Source organism: Panthera tigris, chromosome E2 (assembly GCF_018350195.1).
Source record: "Panthera tigris isolate Pti1 chromosome E2, P.tigris_Pti1_mat1.1, whole genome shotgun sequence".
Taxonomy (NCBI): Eukaryota; Metazoa; Chordata; class Mammalia; order Carnivora; family Felidae; genus Panthera; species Panthera tigris.
Window position 1 is genome coordinate 48,404,945 of NC_056674.1, and position 23,573 is coordinate 48,428,517.

The following is a 23,573-nucleotide window of genomic DNA, read 5'->3' on the forward strand; positions in this document are numbered from 1 at the left end:
CGCGAAATGGAGAACAAGATGGCGGACCTCGATTCCCCTCAGAAGCTGTCAGGGATTTCTCCGCCTGAGGGGATGGGAGGAGGCCGCTGCTCGGAAATCTCCACCGAGCTCATTCGCTCCCTGACCGAGCTGCAGGAGCTGGAGGCTGTATACGAAAGGCTCTGCGGCGAGGAGGTGGGGGGCTAGCCAGAGGCAATGGGCTTAGGATTTGTCAGTCTCGGGAAATCGGGCTGTGGGAAGTTCTCTCTGTGTCTTTGCCGAGGGAAACAAAACAGCATTTATTGAAGAAGCAGGAGTGTAATTGAGTGTATTTGGCGGGACCTGACGTCTCTATTCACTTGGACTGATCCCCCTAAGCTTGTTTTCCCTGTTACCCTGGCGGTCTGCTCCGCTCCTGGTCCCCACCCCACTTATCTGCCTGGCCCTTAATGTAGGTTTTTCTGCCGGAGTAGTTAGACTGACAGCGTAGGTCAACTCGCTTCTCAAAATAAGACTAAAGGCTCCCTTGCGTTGACTTAGCAATTTAAAAATTAGGAAACGTTTCCACCGTGTTATCTCAAATATTTAAGGAGGAAGTTATTGCAAATAAACTTGAAGCGTTTTAAAAGATTTGGGGGTGTAACTGTAGTTCGGTAAGTGTACAGCTTTGTGGAAGCTTGAGGTTTAAAGACAGGTACAACTGTCTAATCTTGGACAAGTGACTTTCATCCCTCGGGCCCCTGCTTTCTGGCCAATAAGGAGGATGGACTGTATTCTCTTGAAGATTCCTTACAGCCTCCATTTTCCGTGGCAACCTGATGCTGTCAGTATATTTGTGAATATCATTTGGGTTCCTTGCCAGTCAGAAGAAAGAGATCCAAGCTCTGATCTAAAGTTTTAGTAGCGGGCGCCTGGGTGGCTGAGTCAGCTGAACATCAACTCTAGATTTTGGCTCAGGTCATCATCCCAGGGTCATGGGGATGAGGGTAGAGCCTGCTTGAGATTCTCTCCCCACCCCCTTGCACTTTATCTCTAAATTAATTAATTAATAAACGTTTAGTAGCTGTTCTCTAAACCAAACTTTAATTTTTTTTTAATGTTTATTTATTTTTGAGAGAGACAGCACGAGCCAGGGAGGGGCAGAGAGAGAGGGAGACAGAATCTGAAGCAGGCTCCAGGCTCTGCGCTGTCAACACAGAGCCCCACGCGGGGCTCGAACCCACAAGCCGTGAGATCATGACCTGAGCTGAAGTCAGACGCTTAACTGACTGAGCCACCCAGGCACCCCCCCCCCCCCCCACCAAACCAAACTTTTAGTGTTTCTTTTAGAGAGAGCAAGAGAAAGAGTGTGAGCAAGGGAGGGGCAGAGAGAGAGAGGGATATAAAATCTGAAGCAGGTGCCAGGCTGTCAGCACAGAGCCTGATGGAGGGCTCTGAACCCATGAACCCCGGGATCATGACATGAGCTGAAGTCAGAGACTTAACCAACTAAGCCATCCAGGCACCCCCTAAACTAAATTTTTAATTAAGGTTGTGAGTACAAACAGTTTCAGCAAGAGCGAGGGGGGATTATTGATATCTTTGAATAGTTTCAAACATTAACTTGCACCAACTCGAGCAGTTTATGATAACATTTTTCAGCAAGATGTGCTTTATAAAATTCAGTGTTAAGAATTTATTATTTATTTAATTTTAGAGTGCATGAGTTGGGGAGAGGGGCACAGGAAGAGAGAGAAAGAATAAACCAGGCTCCACACTCGGCGCCTAGCCCAACACGGGGCTTCGTGCAGGGCTCCATCCCAGAGCCCTGGGATCATGACCTGAGCCAAAACCAAGAGTCGGACTCTCAACTGAGAGCCACCCAGGCACTCCATAAAATTCAGTACTGTTAACATTCCTAAGCTTGCATTCATTGAGTTAGTCCATTTTTAAGGGAAATTTAAGTCCATCTTCCAGACAGAACAATATTAGTTCTGTATTTGTGTCTGATGACTGTCCAGGGAAGTTTCCCTCTGGATCCTACTGAATTATTTTAATAGAAATGCATAGCTGATAATAATGACTAGTATTGAACAATATGCCACCATACTGCGTTAAGCAGTTTATGTTTGTTATCTTGTTTGGCTCACACAACAGTCCTGTAGGATACTTTTACATTTTACAGATCAAGAAACTCAAGCATAAGAAGGTTACATTAGTTGCAGTGATGCAGTAAATAACTTGGCTGAGACAATTCTATACTTATTCTTTCCGGGTACTGATTGTATCACTGTACACTGCGAAGAGACTCTTTGTAACTGCCACTTAAGAAATTTCATTTGTTTAGCCATTATATTTTAAATGCTTTCCTGCATTAGGCACTAAGATAATGATACTGAATAAAAGTTCCCTTCCTTTGTGGTATTCATCTGCTAAATGGAATGAAAATATACAGAAGGTAGCAACCATTATGCAATGTGATCACTGCAAAAATGAAATATTGTTCATTAAAGCCTTAGGGGAACTTAGTGAAAGGAAAGACATTTGGAATGGGATTCACCCTTCAGCTAAGTGGTTGGGTTAGATAATTTTTTAAAGTTCCTTCTGACCATTCTGATGACAAAATGCTTGTCTGTTTTTCAGAAAGTGGTAGAGAGAGAACTGGATGCTCTTTTGGAACAGCAAAACACCATTGAAAGTAAAATGGTCACTCTACACCGGATGGGGTGAGTTTCCATCTCAACAAGAGCCATTGTAATTCCAGCAAGGTCCACTGGATAAGTTCCTGTTTTTCCTAACTTTCTGTTAATAAAATGCCAGTTGATTTTGAAGTGTAGAGGAGGATTACTTCAAGGTAAAATGAACACTTAAGGGTATAATCCACTGGTCAAAGTATCCTTGGACCAACAAGTACCAAAACTCATTTGGAAACTTATTGGAAATGCAAATTACAAGGTTCTACTCAAAACCTCTTGAACCAGAAACTCTGGGTGTGAAGCCCAGGAATCTGACACGCTTTTAACAAGCATACCATATGATTCTGATGTATGTTTCAAGTTTGAGAACCATTGTTCTTACAAACTGTGTGTATTTGTTAGCCATAAAAATTGCTCTTTGACCTCTTCACCCTCTGTGATTGTTGGTTAGTGTATTTTATACTCAGCAATTGGAAGCATCTGTTCTCTAGTTCTTTAGCAGTACCTATTTAGGGGTGTCTTTAGTACTTATAAAGAGTAATTTTTTATTTAATATTGGCCTGAGTTTTCAGTAAAATACTTTTTAGAAAAAGCTGTGAGTAGGGGTACCTGAGTGTCTCAGTCAGTTAAACGTCTGACTTTGGCTGAGGTCATGATCTCTCAGTTCATGGGTTTGGACCCCAGGTTGGGCTCGGTGCTGACAGTACAAAGCCTGCTTGGGATGCCTTCTCTCTCCCTCTCTGCCTGCCCCTCCTCCACTTATGCGCATGAGGGTGCTCATGCTCTCTCTGTCTCTCAAAACAATAAATAGGTAAACTTTTTTTTAAGTTTATTTATTTATTTAGAGAGAGAGAAAGTATGCAAATGGGGGGGAGGCGAAGAGGATCTGAAGCAGGGTCTGCGCTGACAGCAGAGAGCTCAGTGCGGGGCTCAAACTCATGAACCATGAGATCATGATCGAAGCTGAAGTTGGATACTTAACTGCGCCACCCAGACGCTGCTAAATAGATACACTTTAAAAAAAAGAAAGAAAAAGAAAAAGCTGTGAGTAGAGCGAACTGAGCTAAAAGTTGTGGGGAGGTACAAAGAGAGTAGAAGACATGATCTCCATCTACAAAAAATTTTCCATCTCTTACTCATTCCTTCTCCCCCTATGGATATGTGTGTGCTGACATATGTCTCCAGTCCCAACCTGCAGTTGATTGAAGGAGATGCAAAGCAGCTAGCTGGAATGATCACCTTTACCTGCAATCTAGCTGAGAATGTGTCCAGCAAAGTCCGTCAGCTTGACCTGGCTAAGGTAATCCCATTGAACTTCTGATGTTCAAATTAGTAGAGGGCAGTAGAAAAGCCACGACATTAAAAATTAGAGCAGCACCATTCAGTAGAAATCTAATGCAAGATACTGATATTGTGCTGAAGATAGCACAGGAAGAGAACACTTCAGACCCATACCTTTTATGAGTAAAGATTTCAGAATCCTCAAAACACCACAAACCAGCAAACCAAATATAACAACATATTGAAAGGATTATACTATGACTGAGTGAGAATGCAGGGTTGCTTTAACATCTGAAAATCAGTTAATATAATCTACCATATCAATAGAATAAAGGACAAAACTACATGATCATCTGATAAACTCGGAAAAAGCATAAATTCATAAAACTTGGAATAAAAGGGAATTTCCTCAACCTGATAAAGGCCATCTATGAAAAACCCACAGCTAACATCATACTGGTAAAAGACTGGGTGCTTTCTCCTTAAAATCAAGAATAAAACAAGGATGTTAGCTCTTGATTTTCTTCACTACTGTACTAGAGTTTCTAGCCATAGCAGTCAGGCAAGAAAATGAAATAAAAGTATCCAGCTTGGAAAAGAATATGAACTACATATGTAATTTTAGATTTTATAGTAACCATCTCTACTTTATTATTATTTTTTTTTTATTTTTAAGTAGGTTCTGTGCCCAACATGGGGCTTGAACTCACCACCCTGAGATCAAAAGTTGTATGCTCTGCCAACTGAACCAACCAGTCGCCCCATTAGTAGACATTTTTTTAAAAGAACAGAAATAGGTAAAAATAATTATAATAATATGCTTTATTTAACCCATTATGTCCCAAATAACATGATTACTATAAAATGCTATTTGTGAGGTATTTTGCCTTCTTTATTTCTGTACTAAGTCTTTGAAATCCAGTGTGTGTCTTACACATCTTAATTTGGACTAGCCATATGTGAAGTGTGTCTAGCCACATTTCAAGTGCCGCAGATCATTAATGACTACAGTAGTGAATAGCATATGATCTGGGCTCTTGAATACGTCATTCCCAGCCTCAGTTTGCCCCTATGAAATAGGATAACTCCTCCCACTCTGTCTAGATCCTGCTAAAATAACTTACCATGAAACACTATAGTCACACAGCGACCAAGTCACATGTTAAAGTTTCTTTAAAGTATTCTTGCTTGGGTGGCTGAATGGCTCAGTTGGTTAAGCGTGCGAATCCAGCTCAGGACATGATCTCATGGTTCGTGGGTTCGAGCTCCTCATCGTGCTTTGTGCTGACAGGTCAGAGCCTGCTTTGGATTCTGTGTCTCCCTTTTCTCTGCCCCACCCTCTCTCGCTCGCTCTCTCTCTCTCTCAAAAATAACAAACATTAAGAACAAATTCTTGCTTAATTCTAAAAGAAAAATACTTTACATATATTTCGTTTATTTTATTACATGGTTTACAATGCCCTGTTGCCAAAATACCAAATACACTCTGGTTCCATTATTAATTTAACATAAGCCAAATGTAAATATGGTTTATCCCTGTTCCTGCTTCCATTAAAATGATTGATCTGGTCACATAAATAAAATTGTATGATATCTGTCAGTATTATTGATCATCTGTCAATAAGAGTTTTGTGAGTGGTAGTGGTTCAGGGCTTCTGGTTAACCAGATTCTGTCCCTGAATCTCCATACCTTCTGAAGAGATGTCTTTGAAAGAATAGGACATTGTTTCTAAGCACCAAGTCTTTTTGCAGAACCGTCTCTATCAAGCCATTCAGAGAGCTGATGATATCTTGGACCTGAAGTTCTGCATGGATGGAGTTCAGACTGCTTTGAGGAATGAAGATTATGAGCAGGCTGCTGCCCATATTCATCGCTACTTGTGCCTGGACAAATCAGTCATTGAGCTCAGCCGACAGGGCAAAGAAGGTAAGTATCCCAAACTGTTGATTTCTACTGTAGTCATAAGCATCTATAATCTGAATAAGGCAAACTAAACCATGAAAAGGATCTCTGTTAGGCAATTTCCTTGTCTGGTATTCGACCCTATATAGATTGTAGTCCATCCTAGGGTATGTGTTATTCCCATTTTACGGAAAAGGAAACTGAGTCCAGATCTGTTCTCTGATCAGTGGGTTCTTTCCACTTGACCCTATTGTCTACTCATAAAATTAAATTCTTAGCCTGGTATTTTAGGCCTTCTCACCTGGTTTTGTACCATTCACTCGTGAATCCATTCATTGTGCACATGTATGGAGTTCTCTATATGCCAGAGTGTATATTACTTGCAATACTGTACATGTATATACTTTTTTCTCTTCATCTTTTTGTTTCTGTTACTTTGCTTCTCTCATTCCCTTTGTCTGGAATGTATGTTCCTCTTATGTTCCTCTTACTCAGATATCAAACCCCTGCTCATCTTTAAAAGATGGGATATCATTTCTGGCAAGACTTTTCTAATTCAATCAGAAATGTAACTTGTGCACACTTTTCTTATTACACTTACCATACACGTGTTTTGTTATAGTTATTTGTGCATAGATCTTATTTCTTTTACTTGATTGTAACTTCTCTGTGTATTTCTAATGAATAGTGGTGCACAAAGTGGCATAGACCTGACATAGTACCATTCTTTATATTAATTCTCAATTTCCCCCCCATTGCACAGGCAGCATGATTGACGCCAACCTGAAATTGCTACAGGAAGCTGAGCAGCGTCTCAAAGCCATTGTAACAGAGAAGTTTGCCATTGCTACCAAGGAAGGGGATTTGCCTCAGGTGGAGCGCTTCTTCAAGATCTTCCCACTGCTGGGTCTGCATGAGGAGGGATTAAGCAAGTTCTCAGAATACCTTTGCAAGCAGGTATGGCCCCCGATTGCTTGGTACGTTAGTGGTATGGTTCTCTGACTGCAGATTTGGACACTATATCAATCCAGTTTCTGTGGATTCTTTCTCACTTTGCCCTTTTCGTCTCTTGCCTATAGTGTAGCAGGACTGGATGTATACATTCATTCAACACTTATGTGTTGCCAGCCTGCTGCATACTAGTCATGGCTGAAACTGCTATTGATGCACATTCATTTCCAACAACTAGGTGAAAATGTAGGAAAACTGAAATGCAAATTCTCTGACAAGTTGAATCACACTTTTTAAGCTGTCAGCCAAGAACTGGCTTCTTTTAAGAGCATTCAGAGTTGTTGGTTAGTTGTTTTAAGACTTCATAACCAGGCTTGAGGCTCAAAATAAGCCACATTGAGATGAAGCAAGTGATGTCACTTATCATTAAATCCTGAAAAAGAAACAGATTTCAGTTAAAGTCTCAGCTTCTAGGGGCGCCTGGGTGGCTCAGTCGGTTAAGCGTCCGACTTCGCTCAGGTCACGATCTCACAGTCTGTGAGTTCGAGCCCCGCGTCGGGCTCTGGGCTGATGGCTCAGAGCCTGGAGCCTGCTTCCGATTCTGTGTCTCCCTCTCTCTCTGCCCCTCCCCCGTTCATGCTCTGTCTCTCTCTGTCTCAAAAAAAAATAAACGTTAAAAAAAAAAAAAAAAAGTCTAAAGTCTCAGCTTCTTACCCTTGACCTTAGATGGAAAGAAGCAAATATCAGCAGGCATGTATGCAGAAGGTTATTGTTTGTAACTATATGTCAGAGTGCCTTCTGCCACATCTCCCAGAGTTCTCTATAATGGAACACTGTCCTGCATTAAGAAAAATGAGACCGTGGATGATTACTGAGTGCCAGGAGAAGAAGCACCAGCAGGTACTGATGCCAGAGAAGTTGTCCCATGAGCTATTGGAGGCTTTTCACAACCAGGGCCCTGTGATCAAAAAGAAGCATGACATGCACAAGATGGCTGAGGCCCGCCGTGCACTGGCTCACTACCGCTGGTGGTAGAGGGAGGGTAGGGGCTCTAAGAGGAGCCTAGGACTCTCTGCTGCAAGAAGTAATGAAACACTTAAGGGTTAAGGATGTAGTTCCTTTTTCAGGGCAGGCAGGCCTCATGAGGATGGAACAACATATTTATTGCTTGTTAGTCCTTTCTTTGGGGCCTAGAACTTGCTCTTCCTGTCCCATCTCCTTACAAAGAGGGAACGTACCACTTTAGATTTCCCGCAGAAACTTAGGGCCCATCCATTCTCTCCCCTCAATTCAAGGGTAGAACTTAGGATGATACGAAAGGAAGCAGTTTTAATGTTAGAAAAGCTTTATTAGAAAATTCTCACCCTGAGCTGGTGAGGCATGTGATGGGGTGCTACCATTTACTAAAACCGACTAGAAATTAAAAAACAAAAAAAAATGAGACAGATGCATACATGCTGACATACTTCATGTTCTGCTGTATAGTTAAGTTAGACTAAATACTTTTGTTTCTGCTTAAAATGATAGACGTGGTAGGGCACCTTGGTGGCTCAGTCGGTTAAGTATCCAGCTCTTGATTTCAGCTTGGGTTATGATCTCAGGGTTGGTGAGATTGAGCCCCGCATCAGGCTCTGCAGCGACGATGTGGAGCCTGCTTGGTATTCTCTCTCTCTCTGCCCCTCCCCCACTTGTGTGTAGGCTCTCCCTCAAAATAAATAAACATTTTCCAAAAAATAACAGAAGTGGCAATAAAAATACAGGTTTGTATAAGCACAGGATATTTTTCAAAGGGTTAACAACAGTTATTTCTGGAGAAGAGATTTTAGGAGACCAAGAGGAGTAGGTAAGAGGAAGAACGGCTTTTCACTGAACACTCCTTTATTCCTTTTGAATGTTTAAGTGTGTGTGTTTTACACATTCTAAAAAATTAATTAAAATAAGGGAAAGATGGAGCTGTCTAAAAAGAAAATGCATAACCGTTTTTATGGCACTTTTTTTTAATCAGTACTTTGCCATCTGGGGCCTAGAAATGGCTTTTATTTTTAATCCTTTAAAAATCCCTTCTGTGGTACCCAGATTATTTGTCCTGCTCAATAAAGCACCATTAATAACTTTGTTATACTTGGAGAAGATTAGTGAAACTGGGGACTCTCTGCCTTTGGCTAATGGCAGTACATATCTTCAAAGAAAAGGAAAGCATTATTTACAACTCTGAGTTGAAGAAGAGTTACCACTGTGTTCAAGTTCTTTGTCTTGCCTGAGGCCCAGACAACCCCGAGCCCACTGGGAGGTTCCTGTGTGCTGCGTAGGCTTTCAAGCATCAAAGCAAACATGGGAAAAAGAAAGTCAATGGGAGATCTTTTTGGAAAACTGAGGCCAACCTTTGATCTGAGAACTCCTGTGGATTTTCCACTTTTTTCAGGTGGCCAGTAAAGCTGAAGAGAATCTACTGTTGGTGCTGGGGACAGACATGCGTGACCGGAGGGCTGCAGTCATCTTTGCAGACACACTTACTCTTCTGTTTGAAGGTAAGTCTCGTTCTCCACTTGAGGGAGACTGAAGCCCTTCCTATGTAATGCCCACATCCTAGTGTTTCTTCTCTCCCTGCTAACCTTCGGTTTAATCCTGTAGCTTGCTGTGTATTTATTTATCAGAGAAGTAACTTCCTATTCAGTATCTGATTAGCAAAAATTAGAGTCTCTCAAGTGTTTTGATCCTCCCTATTCCTCAAGACCCAAACTCTAAGAGTAAATTTAGTACTTAAGTGAATTACTAGGAAGAGAGTAATGCTGATTTCCAAAGATGCTTCTACTGAAACTCTCAATATAACTTAAATGCCTTCTAGTTTACCAAGCGTTGTACATATTTAACAGACAAATTTGCTTAGCAACTCCTGGCATTGGCAAGAACCATCTGTATTCATTTTGGGTGGTGAAACAGGTCTAAAAGGGTTGAGTTAGACCCCAGATAAGTCCTGGATAGAAGAAAGGAGTTAGTTTTGTGGGAAGAACATTTGGAATCCATTCCTCTCATTTTCTCCATTCTAGGTATTGCCCGCATTGTAGAGACCCACCAACCAATAGTGGAGACGTATTATGGGCCAGGGAGACTTTACACCCTGATAAAATACTTGCAGGTGGAATGTGACAGACAAGTAGAGAAGGTGGTAGACAAGTTCATCAAGCAGAGGGACTACCACCAGCAGGTGAGAAGGGAAAGACACAGGTGGGTTTGGAAACAATGTTAGCCAGCAATGCTGAATACATTAAATGGGAGTGGGGAGGGGAAAGGATGAAAAAAGATGAAGGTAGAAAAATAAATACGGAATGCAAACTGGCATGCATTTTGCCAGTCACCAGCTTACTTTGGATTTGAGGTGATATCAAGATGATAACGTAGTACAAGATTGCGAAAGAAGTAGAAAGGGCTTCGTGAAAGAAACACAAAACAGAAACATTAGACCAGCTCTCTTAACACAGAATGTGCAGGTGATACAAGGAGAATTTTACTTCTTAAGGTCATAGTAAGTGTCAAGTAATTTGTCTCAGATTTCTCCTTAGTTCCTTAGGTACTAACAGTAATACTTGCTTTTTTTTTTTTCTTTGAAACTTATTTGTCCTTTCCTTTGAGCAGAGGATGTAAGAGTAGGATTAGAAATAGGAGTAGCCCATACAATTTTATTTCTAGAATGCTACTAGACAGTAGTTGGTTGCAATACTATTAACACCACTTTTAAGTGCAGTAATGGGGGGGGGGGGGGCATTAGCATCTAAATCAAAAGTAAATCTTTGGCTCATCATTCTGATAGCCTACTTTTGGCTTGCTTGTTAAGCAAACTAAACTTAAACATTCTTCTATGCCAGAAGTTTAGAGTGACCAGCAAGAGGTAGGTGTAAGGAGGGTGGGGAAGAGCATTCTCATTTCTTTGGTATATTACAGTTCCGACATGTCCAGAACAACTTGATGAGAAATTCTACAACAGAAAAAATAGAACCAAGGTAATAATCCTCTTTTCTTCAGCCCATAGAAGTTTGAACTGGTAATCATGTATCATTCAGAGACTGCTCTGTTACAATGTGGTTTATGTTTTAAAAATATTTTATCTATGATTCAAGCTTTTACTATTTTCTAATAAAAGAAATAAATGCTTGGGGCACCTGGGTGGCTCAGTTGGTTAAGCTTCTGACTCTTGATTTCAGCTGAAGTCATGATCTCATGGTTTATGAGATTGAACCCCGCATCAGGCTCTGTGCTGAGCCTGATTCTCTTTCTCTTCCTCTGCCCCCCTCTCCTCGCTCTCTCTTCCGCTCAAAATAAATAGACATTTAAAAAAATAAATAAAAGTAATATATAATCATTAAAAGAAAATCCAAACATTATAAAAATGTATTCAATCAGTAAATTTTTACTGAGTACACATTAGGTGCCACGCACTCATGTTTGGTAGTATGAAGGTGGCAGCAAGCAAAGTAAGCAAACCCAACATAATTCTTTATTTGTGGTGTCTGTAGTCTAAAGTAGACAGATAATAATAGCTAACACGTATATGGTATTCACTATATGGTATACATTGTTCTAAGCACTTAACAAATATTCAGTCATTTATTCCAGGGTTTCTCAGCCTCTGTACTATTGGCATTTTGGCTGGATAATACCTTGTTATAGAGGACTGTGTTCTTCACTGTAAGATGTTTAGTAGTGTCCTTGGCCTCCACCCACGAGATACTGATAGCGTGATGTCACTAGACACTGCCAGATGTCTCAGGGGTGGAGGGTGGGGGGTAAAATCCCTTCATTTGAGGATCACAGATTTAATCCATAAAATTTTTTATAGATGAGGAGACCGAAGCCTGAAGAGGTTAAGTGACTTGCTGACAGTCATACAGTGAGAAGATGGCAGTCAGGAACAGAATCCAAGCAGACTCTAGAGTTCATGTTGTTAATCAATATGATCTACTAAGTGTATGGTGCAGGAAAGCATATAATAAAGGGATGTAACCTAAGCTGATGAAATTCAAGGAAAAATCTCTGAGGAAATGACCTTAGATCTGAGACCTTAAGAGTAAATAGAAATAAGGGGCACCTGGGTGGCTCAGTCAGTTAAGCATCTGACTCTTGGTCTCAGCTCAGTTCATGGTCTTGCAGACTCTCAGGTTTGAGCCCCGCATCAGGCTGTGCACTGTCGCTATAGAGCCTGTTGGGATTCTCTCTCTCCCTCTCTCCCTGCCCTTGTCATGCTCTCTCTCAGAATAAATAAACTTGAAAAAGGGTAAATAGAAATAAGAGGTGAAGAGTGTTCCAGGTAGAGCAGGGAAAGAAGAGCAGTGTAGTTGAAATGCAAAGAGTTGGGGAGAGCCTGGTATGAGATGAATCCAGAGAGGTCGTTCTTAGAGTCAGGCCATTCAGAGTCCTGTATCCTAAGCGCTATGGAAATCATGTGATTACAGTATGACCAGATATATGTTTTGAAAAGATCTCTTGGAGTTTAGTGTGGAAAATGAGTTAACATATGTATATGATGTGAAGGAGGGGTTCAACTTCATTCTTTTTAATGTGGATATCAGTCATCCCAGCACAATTTGTTGAAAAGACTATTCTTACTGAATTGTCTGAGCACTCTTGTTGGAGATCAATTGATCATAAATGTGAAGATTTCTGGACTCTCATCTAAACTGTAGGCCTATCTTTATGCCACTACCACACTGTCTTCATTGCTGTAGCCTTGTAGTAAGCTTTGAAATTGGGAAGTGTGAGTCCTTCAACTTTGTTATTATTTTTTTTTAATAATTTTTTTAGGGGCACCTGGTTGGCTCAGTCTGTTAAGTGTTTGGCTTCAGCTCAAGTCATGATCTCATACATAGTTCATGGATTTGAACCCGGCATTGGGCTCTCTGCTGTCAGCACAGAGCCCACTTCAGATCCTCTGTCCTCCTTTCTCTCTGCCCCTCCCCCAGGCACATGCTTGCACACGTGCTCTCTCTCTCTCTCTCTCTCTGAAAAAATAAACATTAAAAAAAGTCACTCAGAGTCCTTGGGTGGCTGTCAGTTAAGCATCCAACTCTTGATTTTGGCCCAGGTTGTGAACTCCTCGTTCATGAGATTGAGCCCCATGTCAGGCTCTGTGCTGACAGCCTACTTGGGATTTTCTCTCTCTCTCTCTCTCTCTCTCTCTCTCTCTCTCTCTCTCTCTCTGTCTCTCCCCTGCTCATGCTGTCTCTCTCAAAATAAATAAACAAACGTAAAAAAATCAGGGGCGTCTGGGTGGCTCAGTCGGTTAAGCCTCTGACTTTGGCTCAGGTCATGATCTCACAGTGCGTGGGTTCAAGCCCTGCATCAGGCTCTGTGTTGACAGCTCGGAGCCTGGAGCCTGCTTCAGATTCTGTGTCTCCCTCTCTGCCCCTCCCCTGCTCATGCTCTCTCTCTCTCTCTCTGTCAAAAATAAATAAGCATTTTTAAAAAATCACTCATCAGGGGTGCCTGGGTGGCTCATTTGGTTAAACATCTGACTCTTGATCTCAGTTCAAGTCTCAGTCGCAGGGTTGTGAGTTCAAGCCCCATGTTGGGCTCCACGTGGGGCATAGAGCCTATTTCAAAAAAATAATAATAATAGGGGCACCTGGGTGGCTCGGTTGGTTACGCATCCAACTTCGGCTCCGGTCATGATCTCGCGGTTTGTGAGTTCAAGCCCTGTGTTGGGCTCTCTGCAGTCAGCACGGAGCCCACTTCAGATCCTCTGTCTCTCTGCCCCTCCCCGACCCATGCTTGATCTCTCTCTCTCTCTCTCTCTCTCTCTCTCTCTCTCTCTCTCAAAAATAAACATTAAAAAAAAAGAAACTTTAAAAAAATAATTTTTTTAAGTTTATTTGTTTATTTTGAGAGAGAGCAAGCGAGAACAGGGGATGAACAGAACGAGAGAGCCAAGCAGGCTCCTTGCAATACAGGCTCAACTCATAAACCCATGAGATCATGACCTGAGCTAAAATCAAGAGTTGGACACTTAACCCACTGAGCCACTCAGGTACCCCTCAATTTTGTTATTTTATTCAAGATTATTTTGGCTCGGGGCACCTGGGTGGCTCAGTCGGTTAAGAGTCTGACTTCGGTTCAGGTCATAATTTCACAGTTCGTGAGTTCAAGCCCTGCATCAGGCTCTGTGCTAACAGCTCAGAGCCTGGAGCCTGCTTCAGATTCTGTGTCTCCCTCTCTCTGCCCCTCCCCCACTCATACTCTCTCTTTCTCAAAAATAAACAAACATTAAAAGGAAAAAAAAGATTGTTTTGGCTCTTCATCTGGGTAGGTGAATGGGTGTGGGACACAGGTTAATGGTTTAGCCTGAAATCCCACCACAGCTAAATAAGAGGATGGGAAGTTGTGGTTCCTTTCATGTGAAGCATAGATCATTTTTATTCAAACCACTGACAAAAATATACCTCCCAGTCTCTTATTTAGCCCTGACAGCATTTTTGTAGGTGAATGGTTCAGGTGAAACAGGTAAGTGGAATATGTGGTTGACAGCTGTCTCTGATTATAATTGGGCCAGCAGACCAGGATGACCATCTAGCAGAGCTAACCCTTCTGGGCCCAGTGGAAGAGGGAGTTTGGGACTCTTTGCCCTGTATCTCTTAAATCTAAGGGAATCCAGTGTCTTCCTGCTTATTCCTTCTGCTCCATGTATCTCAGGGAACTGGACCCTATCCTGACTGAGGTCACCCTAATGAATGCCCGCAGTGAGCTGTATTTACGTTTCCTCAGGAAGAGGATCAGCTCTGATTTTGAGGTAGGGGACTCCATGGCCTCAGAAGAAGTAAAGCAAGGTAAGACGTGTTTCCCATATTTTCTGGGAGGGCTGGGACAGAATTGGCACTGTTTTCTGATAGTTAAGCCACAGATCTCTTAACAAGGAAGTAACTAGGGCTTCTTAGCATCTGAGGTCTGTGGGCAAACTAGGAAAGCTAGACTTAACTAAATGTTAAGGAATGGACAGGATCTTTGAAGCCTTTTACTCATTTTACAGGTGAGGAAAGCTAATACCCAGAATGGTTAAATTATTTTCTTCTAATCTTTTCTCTACACCACGTTGCCTCACCAACTCTGAGTTAGGGATTGGTGTTTAATTTAGATCAGTGACATGGGGCGCCTGGCTGGCTCAGTCAGAAGAGCATGCAACTCTTGAACTTGGGGTTGTGAGTTTGAGCCCAACAATGGGTATAGAGATTACTTAAAAAATAAAATCTTAAAAAAAAATTCACTATAATCTCCAATTACTATGTTCTCTAATAATGACAAAACATTTAGAAATAATCTGTGTGTCTAAAAATAGAGTTCATTTTTTTTTTTAATTTATTTTGAGAGAGAGTGCAAGCATGGGTGGGGGAGGGGCAGAGAGAGCAGGAGACAGAATCCCAGGCAGGCTCCATCCAAGCCATCAGCCAGGAATCCTACTCAGGGCTCAAAACTCAAGAACCATGACATCATGACTAGAGCTAAAATCAAGAATTGGCTGCTCAACCAACTGAGCCACCCAGGCACCCCTAAAAATAGAGTTTAAAAAATGGACTGGGGCAGGGGGCCTGGGTGACTCAGTTGGTTGAGCAGCGGCCAACTCTTGATTTCGGCTCCAGTCATGATCTCATGGTTCATGAGTTAGAGCCCCTTATTGGGCTCTGTGCTCACAGCTCAGAGCCTGATTGGGATTCTGTTTCCCACTCTCTCTCTGCCCTTCCTCCCCTTGCTTTCACTCACTCGCTCTCTCTCTTTCCCTCTCAAAAATAAATGCATAAACATTAAAAAAAAAATGTGGACTGGAGTGCCTGGGTGGCTCAGTTAAGCATCTGACTCTTGATTTTGGTTCAGGTCATGATCTCATGTTCGTGAGATGAAGCCCCACATTAGGTTCTGCTCTGACAGCACAGAGCCTGCTTGGGATCTTCTCCCTATCTCTCTCTCTGCCCCCTCCTCACCTTGTGTTCACTCTCTCTCTCCCCCAAATAAATAAACATTTAAAAAATTAAAATGTGGACTATCTACCTGATAAAATATCATACGGCCATTAAAAATAAACTAAAAGAAAAATAAGCTATATAGAAACTGTGAAAATATTTATGGTATAATCTGTTTTTCATTTTTTGTATTTGAGTGTAGTTGACAACACAATGTTACATTAGTTTCAGGAGTATATGATAAAATGGTTTAAAGCAGAATACAAAATTGTATCTGTACCATGATTATAACTATGTAAATTATGTACAGATTGGGAACAAAGACTAGAAAGGAATGCGGGAAAATGAAAACAGTTGGTATTTTTGACTTAGGGAAGAAAAGTGAGTATTTCTTTCTTGGTTGTCCCCTAGAGCACCAGAAGTGTCTGGACAAACTCCTCAATAACTGCCTATTGAGCTGTACCATGCAAGAGCTAATTGGTTTATATATTACCATGGAGGAGTACTTCATGAGGGAGACTGTCAATAAGGTAGGACAGAGGACACATCCCTTGGAAATGGGGCTTCGTGTCCAAGAAGCCGGGCTGAAAGAAATGGCCAAGGCATGTCGCATTTCCTAGTCCTGCTTTGAGAATATCCTTGGGTGCTGACTGAGCAGTACCACTTTGTATGGTTAAGAGGTCGTCTTTGGGGTTGTCATGCTCTCCAAAGACCCAGCTGGATGTGTTTTCCAGGGCTCACAAAACAACAACTTAGCTCCTCAGGGAGCCTACTTGTGCCCTACCTTCTTTGAGGTATGTGGGTGAGGAAACTCGGGAAAGAAGGGCCTCTCCTGATGTCTTACATCCCAGTTAACAGATGTCCCCAGGGCAAAGTCCCTAAGTACTTAATTTCCTAACATAGTCATCAGTAGGGAAATAAGCTATTTTGACAAGGAAAATTGACACCAAGATATAACTAGAGTAAGCCATGTTGGGAGAAACAAGGACAAGCTATAGAAAAGGGAGCAAAGCCAGAGCATGTTCCAGAACTATCTAGAACAGTGGTGTGCAGAACTGGAGCTCTTACTGGCTGCTTTGCCTTTTGGTTAGGCTGTGGCTCTGGACACCTATGAGAAGGGCCAGTTGACATCCAGCATGGTGGATGATGTCTTCTACATTGTTAAGAAGTGCATTGGGCGGGCTCTGTCTAGCTCCAGCATCGACTGTCTCTGTGCCATGATCAACCTTGCCACCACAGAGCTGGAGTCTGACTTCAGGTACAGTTGACTCCCTTTCTACTTTCTAGGAAGCAAAAAGCTCCTACTTGTGACTGATTTCTAAGCCTATGTAGCTTCCCTTTTTTCCATGTGATTCCAGTTCAGTGCTATATAGGATATGAGCTTCTATCCATAGCACAATACCCCTGACTTCAGACAGCTGTATAGCAGCCAGATACCTTACAGGCCAAGTCTGTGCTCCCTGGACTGGATTGGAGGGGTTACTGGCCCTCAGACCTAGGAAAGAGAATAGGCATCTCAGTTGAAGGCAATAGTTGTAATAAAGTAATCATAGTTACCATTGCTACAGGCCAGCCACTATTCGAATTTCTTGCTCTTATTCAGTCTTGATAACAACCATTAGCCCTCTTTTACATGAGAAAACTGGGACTCAGATCATACAGCTCATAAATGATGGAATATAGAATAGAGTCCAGAACTGACTCCCCAAACCTGTTCTCTAACTACTTGTATGGTACTGCCTTTCACTAACCTGTACTGCCTCCTCTTGAGTCTGTTGGAGCTCAATGCTAATAACTGGGAGCCTCGCAGGGAATAAAGAATTGGCCAGTCTTCTCTGTATGTTCTTGTCACATCAGTGCCATTAATGGGTTGTTGGGTCTCTCTCATACCCTGGATGCTCAAGTTTTCCTATTATCGTCTCAAGGATTGGTTAATCCCCCAAAAGAGCAGGCCATGCTGCTGGGTTAGGGTCATGGGCCCTCTGGTCCTGTGGTCCTGGAAGCCAGATTGAATGCTGTCAGTCTCTATATGCCATTCTGCACCCACAGGGATGTTTTGTGTAACAAGCTGCGGATGGGCTTCCCGGCCACCACCTTACAGGACATCCAGCGCGGGGTGACGAGTGCTGTGAACATCATGCACAGCAGCCTCCAGCAAGGCAAATTTGACACAAAAGGCATTGAGAGCACTGACGAGGCCAAGCTGTCCTTCCTGGTAGGTAGCCCTATAGGTCAGGAGCTGGTTGGTTTATTTCAAGAGTTTAAACTATGACCTCGAAGCCACAGTATAATTGGCCTTCAACGGGAAACTTTTCCTCCAGTGTCTGTATAGAAGGAAAATTCCTCTTTAAGGAAAGCTCCTCTTAGAAGGTTCTGAAACCATTTCTTAAGTCGGGACCTATTTCTGAGCAGCCCAACGCAGGACATGAACTGTTCCTTGCCTAGAAGGCTGGGCACCTTGCAACTCAGCTCTCCCAAGTGCTCATTCCCAAGAGGACTACGAAGCTGTTCAGGGGCTCCACTCAGTATCATGCTTGGTTTGCACCTGCTACAGAGCCAACTGTAATATCTGTGCCAAGCTTCCAGACCACTTCTGTAAGGCCAGTCCCACAACATGGGTGGGGACTGATCATTTAGACCTACCAGGGCTCTTTTCCTAGCAAACTTCTTAGGCTTTCAACATCCTCAGAAAGATGACCTTTTTTAAAGCCCTTAGCTACCCGGAATGACACAAAATGAAGCAGTGAGTTTTACCAGGTGTGTGAAGAAACATGAAAGGATGAAGGGATTTATGCAAGGTTAACAGCCAGTCTGTGATGAGCCAAAAAGAATACAGCTGTATTCTGGCTCAGCCCTTTCTGGCATGTGCTGTCTTGGCATTCCGCTCCACCCCCACATTGGCCAGAGCCATCTTGGCTCCTGGGGTACAGAGCCTGAAGGAGACATCCAATAGCAGAGCTCTCCATCAGTAGTCCACAGATGGGGTCTCTGAGCACCTTGGGGTTGGATGCTAAATGTATACTTTTTTTTTTTCTAGAAACAGGGTCCTTGGCTTTTATCAGATTCTTAAAAGGTCTGTGACCCCAAAAGTGTTAACAGCTGTTGTTCTCAGAGACAGAAGCCTAAACATACCAATATCTACCTACCTGTGCAAGGAAACCCATAGGAACTGGTCCTCAGACTGCTGTTTAGGCAGCCTCACTCACTTCCTGTCACTGAAAATATTTTCCCTGAGCATGGGTTCTGTTGATCTGGAATGTCCTGGTTGTTGCCAAAAAAGAGGATCAGCTCCAAGAAATTATTACCTCTGAAATACACCTTTGGAGACCTTTGTCAAAATGTTTGGCAACCAGCTTCATTTGATCATGAACTGACTTAAATTTTTCATTTTGTTTGCGTTCTGTTATTTCATTTTCTACAGAACTTACTTTTATTCTTTCATTTCTCTACTCAGAAACGACTCCTAGCTTTGCATCTTTGCTTGGTGGTTTGTTGACAGCCTCTGAGCCTCACTTATCCTACCCCTCTAGCGCAGGATATTTTCCTCCACTAGCTGCTGTGCTTTTGCACATTCTCGGCTGCCATACACAGCTTCATTGTTTGAGGGCCCAAAAGATAAGGCCAGCATGAAAGGTGATGCTAAATGGTTAGTGACAGATTTCTAGTTTTCCTGACGCCAAGTACTTAAAATGTCATCGCTCCCACTGCAGCACTCATTTCTTATGTCACCTTGATTCATTTGGCTGTCAACATGAATTCCCCAATGGTGTTGACAGATCATTCGCCATGAGCTGGGGATAAGCCCAGTGAATCCATGCTTACAAGGACTGTCAGTACAAGGAAGCTTTGAAATCGATACCTCTTGAACCCAAATCCATTCTCCCTTTATGATAGATTTTTCTTATGCCCCTAAATGCTTTGGAAACATTTAAGTTGTGGCCCTCATCCTTGAGCTGTCATCACAGTACACTTATTTCTCTGGAAGCTTGTGATGTTAGCAGCCTTGTGTTGTGGCATGCTAATGAAAGGCTTTAAGTCTTATCCCTCCCCGATGGAAGCGGCCTTAGCAGCACTGTCAGCAGCATGATCTTTCACGATTAGCTGCAGGACACTGATGAGGGAAGCACTCTAGGGAACACAGGAGGGCCATCCTAGTCTCAATCCCTGGGGTTCTCGAATTCTTCTTTTACTCTCAAATCCTGAAGTTCCTGACTCATCTTTTTGAAAATAGGCTCCTCCCTACCTCATCCCTGCCTTCATGGTCATGCCACCAGCACACCAGTTCAGAGACAGTATGATCCTCTCATACTTTCTGATTCCTGCTCTGCACAGCCTCTAGAAGTAATACTTAGTATTCTGAAGCCACAGCTGTGCTCGTATGGCATTCACCTGTTTTACATAACCCTCAGTGCCAACCCGTTGTCCACAGGAGAGCATAGCACCCAAGTCCCAGTCTGACTGCACTCGCCTCTGCAGCTTTACAAACTCTTGCTGTTTTTCTGCACATATCCGTGTACTGACTCTGCTTATTCCCAAATACTTTTTGGGGTTTTCTGCCACTCTGCAACTGTGTATGTTCTCCCTTCTTCAGAACACATTTATTTACTCATTCAGTCAACAGATATTTATTTGAGAAACTTTTATATATCAGGCACTGTTCTAGGTTCTGGAGCTACATTGCCCAATAGGGTAGCCAGTAGGCAGAGTTGGCTATTTAAATTTAAGTTTAAACCAAAAATCCAGTTCCTGAGTTGCACTAACCACATTTCAAATGCTCAGTAGCCATAGATGACTAGGGGCTACTATACTGGACAGTTCAGATTTAGAATATTTCCATCATCAAGAAAGTTCTTTTGGGCAGTGTTAAAACTGAAGATACAGTTCTAAAGAGAACAGAATAGATCCCTGCCTTCATGGAGCCCTCATTCTAGTGGGAAAGGCAAACAAGAAACAAACAAAATGATACTGGATAATCCTAAATACCATTAAGAAAATAGCAAACAGGACAGTGCCCTATAGAAAGACTGATAGGAGTGGAGAAATGTACTCACCCTCATCTGTCAGAATTACTCCAGACTTTTTGATCTGAATAAAGTTCATCTCAGTTACAATTCAGCCATGGAGCTTTCCTTGAATGCCTTAGAGCAAAATGTTTCTTTCCTCTAAATGACCATAGCAATTGGTGCCTTCATCATCACTTTTGTCACATGCTGCTTTTTATGATTGGTATTTCTGTATCAAGCTTATAAGGCAATAGAGTTATGAAAGAAGGAGCTCTTGGCTGAGAGGAGGGAGACCTGACTCTATTCCTGGCTTTAGCTCTGTGGCCTTTCACTTTCTGTCCACTCACCCTGCTTTATTTTTCTGCATGGTGTTTATCTTTATCTGATATTTCTTACCTGACTTCCCTTCTGGAATTGTGGACCCTATGAGAGGGTGGATTTCAGGAAGCATTTTTTTATTTTTTATTTTTTTTAATCTTTACTTATCTTTGAGAGAGACAGAGACAGATGTGAGCCGGGGAGAGGCAGAGAGAGAAGGAGATGCAGAATCTGAAGCAGGCTCCAGGCTCCAGGCTCCGAGCTTGTCAGCACAGAGCCTGACGCGGGGCTCGAACTCAGAAACCATGAGGTCATGACCTGAGCCAAAGTCAGACACTTAACTGACTGAGCCACCCAGGCGCCCCAGGAAGCATTTCTTAAATGAATGTCAGTCTTTGCCTCACTGACCTGGGCTTTAAGTCACAGGACTTCTCCCAGATCTGTGTGCCAAAACATGGAGCAAAAAGATCTGAAACCTTGGGTCACTACCCCTAAGATCAGATGACTCTCCTGCCTTAATGTCAGGCACAGGAGAAAGGGCGAGCCCGGTTCACTATTCTGCCCAATCCAAGACCTGAGCACCATACCTGATGCCATTGCTGTGGGTGTTCCTTAGCCCTCCTCTGGGCCTCAAGATTACAGCTGTCAGCCAGTCTGGCACTGGAGTGGGTACAAACACCAGTGAGCAGTGGGTCACATTCTCTGTCCTCACCTCCCAGGTGACCCTGAACAACGTGGAAGTCTGCAGTGAGAACATCTCCACATTGAAGAAGACTCTGGAGGTATGAAGAAAATAGCCTATCAGTTTTCAGTAGCTGCAGCTTCTCCAGGCCTCCCTGTGAGAGGGGTTCCTACGCGCTTGTTCTGGTAGGGCCTGTGCATTCGCTGGCATTGAGCCAGCCTTCCTTTAGAGCACTCGAGGGGATCAACATGGGAGGACCTCTGACCCACAAGCTGGAAGATGAGGATTTAAATTAGCACTTGTGGCACATACTTGGCCTGTGACCTCAGATAAGTCCCTTAGCTCCCTGAGCTTGGGGACTCTCATCTACAAAACAGATCTTCTTCCTGCCCTAATTAGGGTTTACTGGGGGGCCTAACTAAAAAAGGGTTGAAAGCACTTAAAAAAATGATAAAGTCCTCAAAAAAATGTTAGGAAATTAAGATGAAATAGGGTTTGCCAAACCCTGTACAAAGCTGTTGCAGTTACCATTTTTTTTTATTTTATTTTTTTTAACGTTTTATTTATTTTTGAGACAGAGAAAGACAGAGCATGAACGGGGGAGGGGCAGAGAGAGAGGGAGACACAGAATCGGAAGCAGGCTCCAGGCTCCGAGCCATCAGCCCAGAGCCCGACGCGGGGCTCGAACTCACGGACTGCGAGATCGTGACCTGAGCTGAAGTCGGCCGCTTAACCGACTGAGCCACCCAGGCGCCCCAGTTACCATTTTTTTAAAGGAAGGCTGCATAGTGTGTTGGAAATTGATTGGGCTTAGAAGTCAGATCCCCCTAAGTTCATGTCTCTGCTGGACCACTGACCAGCTGTGTGGCATGAGGCAAAGTTCTCTACCTCCCTGAGCCTCAGCATCTTCATGTATAAACAGGAAGAATGATCTCTGCCTCACAGAGTTGTAAAAAATGAATGTAGTAATATAAAACATGAGCTATGTGAGACGCATGCGGTGGTAGTTCATAATTGTATTAACAGTTATAAGTAGCAGCATGGAGCAATCACTTTGTTAAGTGTTAGAAAACGAAGAGCCCAACTCTGCCCCAGTCTCAAACTCTGCCTCTGGGAGAGGAGGGAAGCCGGGGTCCTGCTGCCTCAGCAGACCCTTATTTCAAGGAAGATACAGTGCTGCAGAGGCACAGGCTGATGATAAGTGGCAGCTCTAGGGCTGAGCAGCCTGCAGAGGCCAGGACCCAGCACAGGGGGAGAAGGCCTTGTAACTGGCGGGCTTCCTAAAGGAGGTGCAGGGAGAGCAGTCAGGTGGGAGTTTACAGTAGTACTGAAAACCGGACCAGATGAGGAACTTACACCAGAAAGGCCTTAAAATGGAATAAAGTAAGAGTGCTACTTACAAAGTACCAAAAGCACAGGATCTGTCACATGGTATGTGTTCAGCAGAGTGGCTGTTATTGTTAAGTCATGTCACCTTAGATTGTATTCCAGACTTTATCCTTTACATTCGAATATTGGATTTTGAAGGAATATTTTGGGAAATGTTAGAAATTGAGAACTGAGCCGGTAGAATTAGCCAAGTAAAAAAAGGATAGCAAAGAGCTGAAAAAACAATTGCCATAAATTCTACCCAACTTAGATTTGCATTTGCAGGTATTCTTTCTGAATCCCACTAGCAGCCTTTTGAGATAGGTCAGGTGGTGTGATGTCCATTTTACAGATGAGTTTAAAAGGCTAGGTAAAGATAGTGTATACTGTAGCTGCTGTGTAACTGAGGGCTTCTGCCTGCTGTATCAGTCCCTTTGCAACTCTTCCACACTGCTCCTCCTGCTGTGGCCAAAA

General features: G+C 42.9%; 1 protein-coding gene across 1 annotated transcript in view; it reads left to right on the forward strand.

Annotated features, from left to right (window-relative positions):
- Positions 1-23,573, forward strand: part of COG4 (component of oligomeric golgi complex 4) — a 27,430-nt gene continuing 3,857 nt past the window's right edge. Inside the window, exons 1-13 of the mRNA XM_007074892.3 lie at positions 1-174; positions 2,602-2,684; positions 3,840-3,954; positions 5,688-5,862; positions 6,602-6,795; positions 9,212-9,317; positions 9,837-9,994; positions 10,729-10,787; positions 14,470-14,603; positions 16,140-16,258; positions 16,820-16,986; positions 17,778-17,943; positions 21,769-21,831. Of these exons, the coding sequence (XP_007074954.1) occupies positions 7-174; positions 2,602-2,684; positions 3,840-3,954; positions 5,688-5,862; positions 6,602-6,795; positions 9,212-9,317; positions 9,837-9,994; positions 10,729-10,787; positions 14,470-14,603; positions 16,140-16,258; positions 16,820-16,986; positions 17,778-17,943; positions 21,769-21,831 (1,707 nt within the window). The 5' untranslated portion in view covers positions 1-6. The remainder of the gene's footprint in view (positions 175-2,601; positions 2,685-3,839; positions 3,955-5,687; positions 5,863-6,601; positions 6,796-9,211; positions 9,318-9,836; positions 9,995-10,728; positions 10,788-14,469; positions 14,604-16,139; positions 16,259-16,819; positions 16,987-17,777; positions 17,944-21,768; positions 21,832-23,573) is intronic.